General features: G+C 41.9%; 1 protein-coding gene across 1 annotated transcript in view; it reads left to right on the forward strand.

Moving 5' to 3' along the window:
• TTC27 (tetratricopeptide repeat domain 27) overlaps window positions 1–13,221 on the forward strand; it is a gene marked incomplete at both ends in the record, with an annotated part of 169,881 nt that overhangs the window by 147,316 nt on the left and 9,344 nt on the right. The window contains one exon of the mRNA XM_080712024.1: window positions 11,884–12,081. Coding sequence (XP_080568150.1) covers window positions 11,884–12,081 — 198 coding nt within the window. The remainder of the gene's footprint in view (window positions 1–11,883; window positions 12,082–13,221) is intronic.

The following is a 13,221-nucleotide window of genomic DNA, read 5'->3' on the forward strand; positions in this document are numbered from 1 at the left end:
GATTTCTGCCTAGGAGCATAATACCTCTGAGCCACACCCCTAACCATGTTTTATTTTGTAATAGAGTTTCTCTCAAATTACCACGAGCTGGCTTGGAACCTGTGATCCTTCTGTCACAGTCTCCAAAGTACTGGGATTATAGGTTTGTGCCACGATACCCAGCAAGAAGATTATTTAGAATAATTTCGTTAGTAGTCACAGTGGTAGATACCAGTAAAGATAATTCTGACAAAAACTAGCCTGACTGTTTTTAGTTGATCTTAAAGATAAAACTTTCATTTATTGATTTGGTATGTTGTATACCAAATAAAATTCATTGTATAATAATATTTGCTTAGAAATCTTTTAGGAGCCTTCTCTAAGAAAAAAAACCCAAAATATATGGAGATATATTTGAGTATTTTTCAGAAAAGTTAACAACAACAACACAACAAAAAACACTTCTCCAAGCATGAATTGAGATGTTTTTGTTTATCTTTTATTTTAAATGGATTTTGAAATGCATTTTAGTGTCATGTTCATAGCTTCACACTTCTAGTCAGGGGATTTTCAACCATAGCTAAATATGTTCTGATTTCCATTGAACATTTTTCTAATCCTATACCTTTTATAACACAGCATTTATCTTGTGTGTTAACTTAAGTGAACACTTAGGTGTTCTGGAGATATAATTATTAGGATTTAGTTTAAATTCATGGCCAGTTAATATTTCAATTTTTTTCCTCTAATTATTTTTTTGTTTCTTTGTTTTAGAATATAAAGCAAACTTCCTTTTGTACAATAGTATAATCTGTAATAATTTTGTACAATAGTATAATTTCATCTGATCATGATTTTTTATTTATTTGATGTGAGCATGAATATTTTGATGAGTTTCAAATTAGTTTCTATAAAGCTTAAGTATTTTTTAAACAATCAAAGGCGGGCTTTGGGGTCTTGAGACTTCCCTCCTGCAGCTCCACTTCATGCACAGGAGACCAAGAACGGTTCCTCCTCTGGGAAGTACTGCACATAAACTAAGCACTTTGAGAAGCATGGCATGCCATAAATGTGTCAGATGTCATAGCTGTTATTGTAACATTCACATTTGGATTTATGAGGGAAATGTTACTGAGAACACCACCAGTGACTTGCTCAGGTCAAATGTCATTCTTAGCATTTTTAAGAGAAACTTCAGGTATGTTCAGAGAAGCAGCCACCGTAGCAAAGTCATTTTTCTGTATATCCAGTGTCATCCCTGTCAGTATTCCAGTTATCAGTGCCATGGAGTGTGTGTGTGTGTGTGTGTGTGTGTGTGTGTGTGTGTGTGTGTGTGTTGGTTTTTTGGTGCTGGGGGTTGAACCCAAGGGCATTTCTTCTCCAAGCTACACCTCTAGCCCTAAGCTCTAAGTTGCAGAAGGCCTTACAAATTGCTGAGGCTGGCTTTCAACCTGGGATCCTCCTGTCTCAGCCTCCCAAGTACTAGGATTACAGGCCTGTGCCTCCATGCCATTGAATTTTGACGGCACTGTCAGTCTCCAGCAGGTGTGGGCAGAACACTCTACAGTGGAATCACTCCATAGTGGTTAGGTTGTCATTGCTAGAAAGTCAGATAGTGATAGATGGGTGACAGTCATAGCTAGTGATGGCTACATGTCCAGCTCCATTGCATACTCTGTCAACATGCTCATGACAATTGGTAGATTCCCTGGAATATTTTTGTCTTGGGAAAAAATGTACCTAATTTGATTCTACATGTTTGGCAGCAGTTGTCTTTCAAAAAAATCTCTGATATTCATGTTTGACATGACCCGACCCCATTCTATTTTAATTTTTTTCATCTGTTCTCTTTCTTCCTTTCTTTCTTTCTTTCTTTCTTTCTTTCTTTCTTTCTTTCTTTCTTTCTTTCTTTCTTTTTTTTTTGTGGTACTAGGGGTGGAACCAGGGCATTCTACCTCTGAGCGATGCCCCCAATCCTATTTTTTATTCTTTATTTTGAAATAGGGTCTCACTGAGTTGCAAAGGGCCTCACTAAGTAGCAGCTGAGGCTGTCCGCAAGTCACGATCCTCCTGTCTCAGCCTCCCCAGTGCTGGGATTACAAGCATGCACCACAACGGGGCTCCTCTTTCTTCTTCTTTATTAATGCTTTTTATTGTGAATCTATAGTAATATGTAAATTCATACTCATTTGAATGCAGACACGGATTAAATTAGCTATAAATTAATCTGTTTTTCTTTTCTCTGGTGTTTGTAATAAGGAAATGAGTAAATACAATGCTTTATCTTCTAATTTTGACTAAAGTATAGACTGGTAAAACTCATGAATGTTTTTCTATAGTGGTACTGTTTTATATTCTTGTCTAGATTATGCTTTTTTTTTTTTGTGGTACCGGGGTGGAACCTAGAGGCCTTCTACCTCCAGGCTATACTCCCAGACCTATTTTATATTTTATTTGGAAGCAGAGTCTCACTAAGATGCCGAGAGCCTCACTAAGTAGCTGAGGCTGGCTTCAAACCCGTGTGATCCTCCTGTCTCAGCCTCCCAAGTGAAGGGATTACAAGCATGCACCACCACGCCGGCAAGATTATGCATATTTTTAATTGTCATAAAACTGATTTCCAATGTTCATGCACAATTAGTCCTTCCTTGTTCAGCTTTCAGATCTCTCCTGTTAAAAATAGTGCTGTGAATGTCCTTGTAAACAAATCCTGTGTATATCTGTGCTTCTTAACCTCAGGGTAAATTCTGATACTGATTTGTTAGTTTTTTTTCCTTTTCTTCTTGATAAATTGGTAATCATTTTGGAAAAATAAGAATTATATTATTGACACCTTGTTTGCTTTTTACATATGGAAATTAACAGATTGGGAGTTTACCATGTTCCTGCTACTTCTCATGGATTATCTTTTAGAGGTCATACAGTATTTGAGGTGGATACTGAATATTCCTCAGATTATAGATGATTAGTGAGAAACCCATAGAGCTTATATAACTTGATCAGTAATATTTCTAGTAGGAACTAAAGATAGACATCATATAAGCATTTCTAATTTTTTTTTATGTCATGCCTCAAGTCTGTGGGAAGATTTGTGTTAGAAAGCACATTTCTCCTTCAGGGGAGCCAGGGAGGTGGTCTAAAGGAAGGGAAGGGGGAAAAGTAAGGCTCATTAGTGGAATTAGTACCATCAACTACATGTACATATGTGAAAACACCAGTGTCAGTCTCAGTACTCTGTATTGGGAAGGAGGAGATGGGGAGGCAGAGGGCCCACCAAGTGCTGTGTGCATGTATGTCATTGTCAACGTGATTTACATTCTGTGAAACTGTAATACACCAATAAAAGCATATAAAATTTTAAAGAGCACATTTTCAATCAAATTAATGTGTATGTGGAGTATTTCTAACAAATTTTTTTGAAAAACTGAGGTGTGACTTATACATAATGAAACACAGACTTAAAATATTAGCTTTATGTGGTTTGACTATTGCATATTCTTTTTAAAATTTTTATTGGTGAGTTTTAAGTATATATATGCAGTATTTGTTGTGATGTATCTGTACCTGCACATAATTTGGTTAATTTCATTTCCCAGTACTGCCTCTTTTTCTACCTCTTTCCTCCCCCTTATTCTGTCCCTCAACTTTACTAGCCTCCCTTCTGTTTTTTATGAGATCATTTTGTTTTCTTTTTTTTCTCTCTAGCTTCCACATATGAGAAAAAAAGATATGATCTGCGACTTTCTGAGACTGGCTTATTTCACTTGACATGACGTTCTCCAGTTCTATCTGTTTTTCTGCAAATAACACAATTTTGTTTTTTATGGCTGAGTAAAACATATATCACATCATCTTTATCCATTTGCTGATGAACACCTAGGTTGGTTCCATAACTTGGATTTGTGAATTGCACTCTTATAAACACAGATGTACATGTATCACTATAGTATGCTGACTTAAATCCCTTTGGCTGAATTCAAGGATCATAGCTAGGTCCTATGGTGGTTCCATTTCTAGTCTTTTGAGGAACCTCCATGCTGATTGCCGTAGTGGTGTTCTAGTTTACAGTCTCACCAAACAATGTATAAGTGTTTTTTTACCCCCAGATCCTTGACAGCATTTGTCATTATTTGTATTCTTGATGATTGCTTTTCTAACTGAAGTGAGATGAATTTTCAGTGTAGTTTTGACTTACATGTTCCTGATTGCTAAAGAGATTCAATTTTTAAAAAATATATTTTGGCCGAGTGTGGTGGCACACGATTGTGATCCCAGCATTCAGGAGGTGGAGACCAGAGGATTGTGGTTTGCGGACAGCCTTAGCTACTTAGTGAGGCCCTTCGTAACTCAGTGAGACCCTGTTTCAAAAAATAAAAAGAATAAAAAATAGGACCAGGGGTGTAGCTTGGAGGTAGAATGCCCCTGGGTTCCATCCCCAGTACTGAAAGAAAAAAAAGAAGAATTTTTTGGGGGCCATTTCTATTTCTTTCTTACTTTTTCTTCCTTCCCTCCCTCCCTCCCTCTCTCCTTTCTTTCTTTCTTTCTTTCTTTCTTTCTTTCTTTCTTTCTTTCTTTCTTTCTTTCTAGGTCTGGGGATGGAATCCAAGGGCATTCAACCTCCGAGATACACCCCCTGCCCTATTTTTTTATTCTTTATTTTGAAACAGGGTCTCACTAAGCTACAGAGGACTTCACTAAGTAGCTGAGGCTGTCCATGAACTGCAATCCTCCTGTCTCAGCCTCCCGAATGCTGGGATTACAAGCATGCGCCACCATGTCCGGTTTGTATTTCTTTTCTTGAGAAATGTCTGTTTAGTTCATTTGGTAATTTATCGGTCAATTCTTTGAGGAGTTTTTTGGTGTTGAGTTTTTAAATATTATTGTGAATATTAATGTTCGGTCGGGAGAAGCAGGCAAAGATTTTATCCCATTCTGTAGGCTCTCTCTCTTCATGCTCTTGACTGTTTCCTTTGCTGTGTTCTTATTTAACTACCATCTTCATTTTCATTACCACCAAAACTTCTCTAGTCCTTTTTTGTCCATTGACCCATGACCCCTTCCCCCTATTAGGCAGCTACTTTCTAATTAATACCACCAGTCTAGTGTGGATTTTTCTTGGATATCATGTAAATAGAAGTACACAATATGTATTCTTATGTATCAGTGGTGTTACTTTTTATGGATTTCTTTTTTAATATGCTTTTATTGGTGCATTATGGTCACATCATAATTAAATCATGTTGACAGTGACATACATGCACACAGTACTTAGTTGCCCCTCCCATTCCCTATCCCTTCCCCTTTCCCCATACAGAGTACTGAAATTGACATTGGTATTTTCACATATGTACACAAAACCGACGGTAGTAATTCCTTCAGTGATCCTCATTCTCCACTGAGACTTATCCTCCATTATCTGGAGTCCCTCTTGTATCCCAGTTACTCTCTAGATAAGCCCCTTAACATTCTGTGGCTGGCTAATCTCACTTAACATTAATGTTCTCCAGGTCCTTCCATTTTCCTGCAAATGACATAATTTTGTTCTTTAATTATTGCTGAGTAGAATTCCATTGTGTGTATATCCCATAATTTTGTAATCCATCAATCTGTTGATGGACACTTAGGTTTGTTCCATATTTGGCTCGTGAATTTGTGCTTCTATGAGCATGGATATGAGCCGGGCATGGTGGCGCACACTTGTAATCCCAGCATTCAGGAGGCTGAGACCCGGAGGATCATGGACAGCCTCAGCTACTTAGTGAAGCCCTCTGCAATTTAGTGAGACCCTGTTTCATTTATTTATTTATTTATTTTGGTGGTACTGGGGTTCCTGGAAGCCCTTCTACCTCCGGGCTACACTCCCAGACCTATTTTATATTTTTGTTTGGAAACAGAGTCTCTTAAGCCAGAGCAGCTGGCTTTGAACCTGCGTCATCCTCCTGTCTCTGCCTCCCAAGCGCAGGGATTACAAGCGTGCACCACCACGCCTGGCTGAGACCCTGTTTCAAAATAAAGAATAAAAAATAGGGCAGGGGATGTAGCTTGGAGGTCAAATGCCTCTGGGTTTCATCTCCAAACACACACACACACACACACACACACACACACACACACACACACACACCAAAAAAAAAACAACCCATAGATATGCATGTATCACTAAAATATTCTAATTTCAATTCCTTTGGAAATATACCCAGGAGTAGTATAGCCAGATCATATGGTGGACTCATTCCCAGTTTTCTGAAGAATCTTCACATTGATCTCCTAGGGACTGAACTAATCTGCAATCCCACCAACAGTGTAGAAGAGTTCCCATTTCCCCACATCCTGGCCAAAATGTATTCTTTTTTGACTTCTTGATGATTGCCATTCCGATTGGGGTTAGATGGAATCTCAGTGTAGTTTTGATTTGCACCTCCCTAATTGATAATGATGTTTTTTTTTTTTTCATTTGTAGTACTGGGGTTTGAGCCCAGAAGTATTCTACCTCCCTAATCCTTTTCTATTTTTTATTTTGAAATAAGGTCTTTCTAGGTTGCTCAGGCTGTCCTCAAACCTGTGATCCTCCAGTCTTAGCCTCCCAAGTACTCGGATTATAGGCATGTAGTACCACACCTAGTCTTTTTGTGGATTTCTATTTGGTACTTTGTTTGGGGACAAGAAACAGTGTAATTTCTTTTTGGTATTTTCTTTGGTGATAGGAGACTGGATTATCCTCCTCCTCCTCCTCCTGTGTGTGTGTGTGTGTGTGTGTGTGTGTGTGTGTGTGTGTGTGCGCGCGCGCGCACGCATTAGGAATTAAACCTAGGGATAGTCTACTTCTGATTTACACCTTAGTCCTATTTTATTTTTTATTTTAAAACAGGGCCTCATTAAGTTGCTGAGGACCTTGCTAAGTTGCTGGAACCTGTGGTTCCCATTTCAGCCTCCCAGAGACAGTGTTATTAATATGCAATGGGAGCTGGGCATGGTGGTACACGCTTGTGATCTCAGTACTTGGGAGGGTAAGACAAGAGGGTCCCAGGTTCACTGCCAGTCTCAACAACTTAGCAAGGCCCTTTGCAACTTAGTGAGACCCTGTTTTAAAATAAAAAGGGCTGGGAGTTTAGCTCAGAGATAGAAAGGCCCTGGGTTCAACCCTCAGTTCCCACACACACACACAAGTGCAATGAGGCAGGTTGCCAACCATATTTGGTTTTGGGTTTTTACTGGGGGGGGTTGGAGGTTGATACTGGGAACTGAACCCAGGGTCATTCTACCTCTGAGCTACACCTCCAGTCATATTTTATTTTTTATTTTGAAACAGGGTTTCACTAAGTTGCTTAGGCTGGCCTTGAACCTATGATTCTCCTGTTTAGCTTCCCATGTATTGAAATTATCAGTATACACCACTATGCCCAGCTGGCTAGCTGTATTAAACTATATAATATATAATATATAAATGATGGCTAAGTATTATTGGAAAGAAAGAAAAGAGGGGAGGGAACAGATATATATTATATATATCTTGGAACATAGGCATTATCTCCATTTTACTTCTGAGAGATCTGAGAATTCACAAGGTAAACTAATAAGGCTTTTGCCATATTATAGCTAACAAATAGTAAAGCCAAAGCCAAGACTTGAAGTCTGAAGTCTGGCTTGTTTGACCTAAAGGCCCTTCCACTCCAAGGTGGATTTTTTTTTTTTTTTTTTTTTTTTTTGCTGAAGAAGCAAAAAGGAAAATGCAAAACTACCTATCTCTGTATGATAACTGTGGTTGGGAAGTGAAGGGTTAGGGTTATCAGACCAGGAAACAGAGCAGCTTAGAGAGTTCCAAGCAGAGCTGAGAGCCAAGCAGGGGAGGTGGGAAATTGTTTCATTACTGGCCCGGAGCCCTCCTGGAAGTTTTTGTAACAGGACCTGTGGCAATCCTATTCCTTCCTGCTATGAGGACCTCCAGGATTCAAAGTGCTAACACTTTGTGCATTCGGCCAACATTTTGATGAGACTTGGCTAAGGACGTTAAGAAGAGTGTTTAGGGAAGAGGACAGTTAAACTTTTTGCCCTGTGGAGATTTTCTAACATTTATGTTAGAGTTGAGAGTCGCCTCACCTCCCTTTCTTTTCTTTTCTTTTTCTTTTTGGGTGTGTATGATACTAGTGCTTTACCACTGAGCTACATTTCTACCCTTTTTGAGATAGGCTTTCACTAGTTAGTTGCCCCTGCTGGTCTCAAACTTGCGATCCTCTTCTGCCTCGGCTTGCTGAGTAGCTGAATGTCTCCTGTACTCATGCCTGGCCACCCTTCCCTGTGAGATGCTTCTGACTCTCGTCAGGAGTCGGTGTTAGGTTCCCAAAGCCATTCTCCACTTCTGCGCTCTCCAAGGATGGTGTGTGGCAGAGGTGAGAAATAGACTTAGGGTAGAGAATGAAACAAAAGTTCTGTATCACCGAAGTGAATTAGAAACAGCAAAGTCGTTTAGTGTGCTTCATTTGTACACAGTAGTGGCTATTTCAATCATCCCGTTCAGAACATGTTGATCTTTAAGATGCTTACAGAATGACCACTTGAAACTAGCAGTGCACTTTCATACTGTTCTTCTGCATTGGTACTTTCAGATTTAAAACCATAAATGGGCTTGCAGTATGAATTTCATTAATTTTAAACTTAAAATTATACCTGTAAACCAGGTGTGGTGGCACATGCCTATGATCTAGTACTTATGAGACTGAGACAGGAGGACCAGCCCCATGGTCAGTAACTTAGCAAGACCATGTTTCAAAAAGGGGTGGGGCTGAGGGTGTGAGGGTATAGCCTGAAGGTAGAATGCCCCTGGGTTAATTCTTAGTACCAAAACCAAAACAAGAACCCTACACATATAGAACTGTGACGTGAATTTACAGGCACTGATAGTTATCGTTCAAATAAGAAAAAAAAAAAGTGAAGCTGGAAGTGGTGGCACATGCTTGTAATCCCAGCATTCGGGAAGCTGAGACCTGAGGAGTGCAGTTCATAGACAGCCTCAGCTACTTAGTGAGGCCCTCTGCAACTCAGTGAGACCCTGTTTCAAAATAAACAATAAAAAATAGGGTAGGGGCCGGGCGTGGTGGCGCACACTTGTAATCCTCACGCTTGGGAGGCGGAGACAGGAGGATTGCACAGGTTCAAAGCCAGCCTCGCAGGCTTAAGAGACCCTGTTTCCAAATAAAAAATACAAATTGATTAAGTCTGGGAGTGCAGCCCGGAGGTAGAAGGGTTCCATCCCCAGTACCACAAAAAAAAAAAAAAAAAAAAAAAAAATAGGGTAGGGGGTGTAGCTCAGAGGTCAAATGCCCCTGAGTTCCATCTCCAGACCTGCAAAAAAGAAAAGAAAAGAAAAAAGCACAATTAAATATTCTCCTGTCCACTGTTATTACTGAGGATATAGGACCCTGAGTCAGAGCTTACATTCCTAGAAGCTGTATGTTTGCTGGGGAAGAGGCTCAGTTCCTTGGCCGCATCTCATGTACATGTCTGTCCTGGTGCTCTCTCAGCCACACACATGTGTCCTCGTGCTCTCTGATCTCATGCACATGTGTGTCCTGGTGCTGTCTGATCCCACACGTATGTCCCGGTGCTCTCTGATCCCACATGTGTGTCCTGGTGCTCTCTGAGGAAGCAGCAAAGCATGGCTCTGGTTGCTTTCTGAAATAGGTGCGTCCCATTCTGTATTTCTTTCAGGTACAAGTGTAAACTCAGCGCTAAACAAGCAAGCGTTTACTGGGCCATCTTGTTAGGCACTGGAGATATGATGATGAAGTGTGGGCCTCTCCCTGAAGTTCAGTGTGAGAATTGAGTTGAGTGCTTGTCTGCTAGGACTTTGCTCCTCAAAGTGTGGTCTGCAGGCCGTCTACATCAGCATCACCTGCGATCTTAGCAATGTAGCATCTCCACCAGGATGGGGCTGTCGAGGAGGCTACATGTCTGACAGGCCGCCAGGTGACACCAGTGTGGCAGTTCAGTCCGCACTGAGAAGCAAGGCCTTATAGCACTTTGCTCAAGTTGGCTCTTGGGTGGATCCAGGTGGCATCGCCATCCCTATCGACGAGTGAAAGTTTAAGGATGCACTTTCTCTGCCTCCAGAGAACTGGCCTAAGATCCACAGCCTAATGTAGATAGGTGTGTCTTGTCATAACCACTAACCTGCTGTGGGATTCAACTTAACGTAGCCATAAGCCGCAAAGCATCGGAATAGAATGTGTCAAGACTGAGAACAGACTAGCCAAGAAGCTGGCAAGTGGTGAGCTGACCTGGGTAGTGGGAAGGAGAAGAGATGTGTTCTTGTCACAGAAAACATGATCATTCCATGGCGAGGCCTGAGGACTTGCTGGGTTTGGGAATGAGAACTCACCTCAGGACCTTGGTGTCTGAGGCTTCCATGCTGGAAAAGAATTTCAGCAGGTATCAGGGATTACAATTGTTAGGCACCATGCCCAGCTAAGATGGGTCATTATGATTAAAAAGTATAGCCTATTAAGTCTATAAGGTGAAGTTAAAGATTATGAAGTTTTTAAATTTAAAAATGTCTAGGTTTTTTCTTTCTTTCCCAAGTCATCTCCTTTCTACCTAATATTTAATTTTTTTCTATCCTACCTCATTCTGAGTACCTATGTGTCTACTGCACATGCGTTGGGAATTTATCTCCCAGTGATGAAGAACTAGGGTCTTTGTCTAAGAATGTCGTCCCAGCAGTCTGGGTGGAAGTTAATGAGGCCTAAACTAAGGTTAGAGGTGGGATTTGGGCTCTGAAGAAATGAGTCAAATTAGATGTGGAAGAAACGGTAGAGAGGAGGCCAGGCGGTTAATTGGCTCTGGGAATGTGAGGTGTGGGTTGGACTGCCCGGGAGGTGCTGAGGCAACTGCCTTGGGGCTCTGGAGAAGAACCTGGCTGTAGCCGGCGTGGTGGTGCACGCTTGTAATCCCCACGCTTGGGAGGCAGAGACAGGAGGATCGCATGTTCGAAGCCAGCCATGTGCGCTGGTTTAAGAGACCCTGTTTTCAAATAAAACTATAAAAATAGGTCTGGGAGTGTAGCCCGGAGGTAGAAGGGCTTCCAGGAACCCCAGTACCACCACCACCACCCCAAAAGAAAAAGAAGAAGAAGAAGCAGAACCTGGCTGCGACTGCACAGCCAGGATCAGAGTGGAATTGGTGATATATGTGGAACTGAGGGTGCGCACCAGATCTGCAGAGTGTGCTCCAGGTGAGAAGAGGTGAGCTCTGGCTCAGTGGAAGAAGGCCCTCCAAAGAGCCTGAGAAGAGACATCCAGGGAGGTTGTCAGCATGTGATTCTAGACACTGGCTTGACTTATTTTATTTTGCATGTGTGGTACTGGAGTGGAACTCAGGGGCATTCGTCCCCAGCCATATTTTTTATTCTTTATTTTGAAACAGGATCTCACTGCATTGGCAAAGGACCTTACTAGGTAGCTGAGCTATCCGTGAACCGCAGTCCTCATGTCTCAGCCTCTCAAATGCCAGTTTACACCTGGTTGATTTTATTCTTGAAAAGTGTGATGGTGATACCCTAACAGGCCTCATGAGATTATTTATGATTGTTGTCCTCGGTGGTGGATGATGATAGCCTTGCTTCTGTTTTTGTTCTGTTGTTATTTGGTGCTGGGGATTGAACACAGGGGCATCCTACTTCTGAGCTACACTCTTACTCTCAGCCCCTTTTTATTCTTTATTTTGAAACAAGGTCTCACTAAGTTGCTGAGATCTTGCTAACTCTCCAGGACTGGCCTCAAACCTGTGACCCTACTGTCTCAGCCTCCCAAATGCTGAGATTATAGGCATGCCTCACCTCTCCCAACACTTTTGTTTTGTTCCTGTTTGGCAGTTTCTAGTTCACCAGTTTCTTCTGTATATTTTTTTAAGGTCCTTAAAATTCTGGTCAGGGCAGTAGTTGATGGGATGACTGATCGAAGTGGAGATGTTGCCACTGGCCTCAAAGGAAAGCTGCAGGAGTTACTTGGCAGAATAACTTCAAAAGTCACCAACGACGGGGAAGTCTGGCGGCTGTACGCCCAAGTGTATGGGAACGGACAGAGCGAAAAGCCCGAGGAGAACGAGAAGGTAAGCCCTCCCCCTGTTCCTCCTGGCCGGCGCCTCTGTTCAACATGTGTTCTGCAGTACATCTGCTTTTTTGATGGATGGAGGAAGAGTTTAGTGATCTTAACAATAACATTAATATGCTCAAATTCAGTTTTGATTTAGAGCCTTTAGCATAAGCACTTTGAATTGTGGGAAGGTTGACTTATAACATTCATCTTTTACATTTTGTAAAATTTTCTGGTGCAGTAACTTTCTGTTTCCTGCAAAAGGGTCTCTAACCCACTACCTCTACTGGATCTGCAGCTAACAGCTGGCTCTTGTTCTTTCCTCCGCACCCCCTTTAGCAGGCTTATTGCTAAAGACCGAGGTAGACGGGCTTAGGAACAGAACGAGGAAAAGGGATGAGATAGGGGATTGGAAAAGAACCTTTAAAGCCTAAACATACACCGTTCCGCAGAGCTTGCCTTGCCTTTCTCACAGGGGCAGTAGAACACCAGTCACACTCCATTGTGCCTCTAGCCTCTTATCTTTGGACCTGAAGGAGCTCCCAGAGTTTCCAAGGTCGGAATAAGTGTTTTGTGTTTCTTTTTAAAACATCCACAACAAATCAAGTATACTCCTTGCGTGGGCTTGGAATTAGCCACGGTACAGCTCATCTGTGGGATTCACAGCTGTCCTTCCCACCCTCGGTCCACACAGCTGGCTCCTGCCAGTGCTTGTCAGTGAGCACATATCAAGTGCATGCACACACTCCTACTTTCTGTCCTTCTGTTCCTTCTTGAATTATGAACTCTCTTGCAAATACGGAACTAAGGGTACTCTGCGTTTTTTCACCTATGACTTCTCCTTTGAGTTTGCAAGGAAGAGTATAAGTGTGCATTGAATTTACATGAGATTACACATCTACCAGAAATTCCACAGGTTTGCCGGGCGTGGTGGTGCATGCTTGTAATCCCTGCACTTGGGAGGCAGAGACGGGAGGATCGCGCAGGTTCGAAGCCAGCCGGGCTGGCGTAAGAGACCCTGTTTCAAAAACATAAAATAGGAGCCGGGCATGGTGGCGCACGCTTGTAATCCCCGCGCTAGGGAGGCAGAGACAGGAGGATCGCGCAGGTTCGAAGTCAGCCGTGCGCGCTGGCTTAGGAGACCCTGTTTCCAAAT

This window comes from Muscardinus avellanarius, assembly GCF_963383645.1.
Source record: "Muscardinus avellanarius genome assembly, chromosome: 15".
Taxonomy (NCBI): Eukaryota; Metazoa; Chordata; class Mammalia; order Rodentia; family Gliridae; genus Muscardinus; species Muscardinus avellanarius.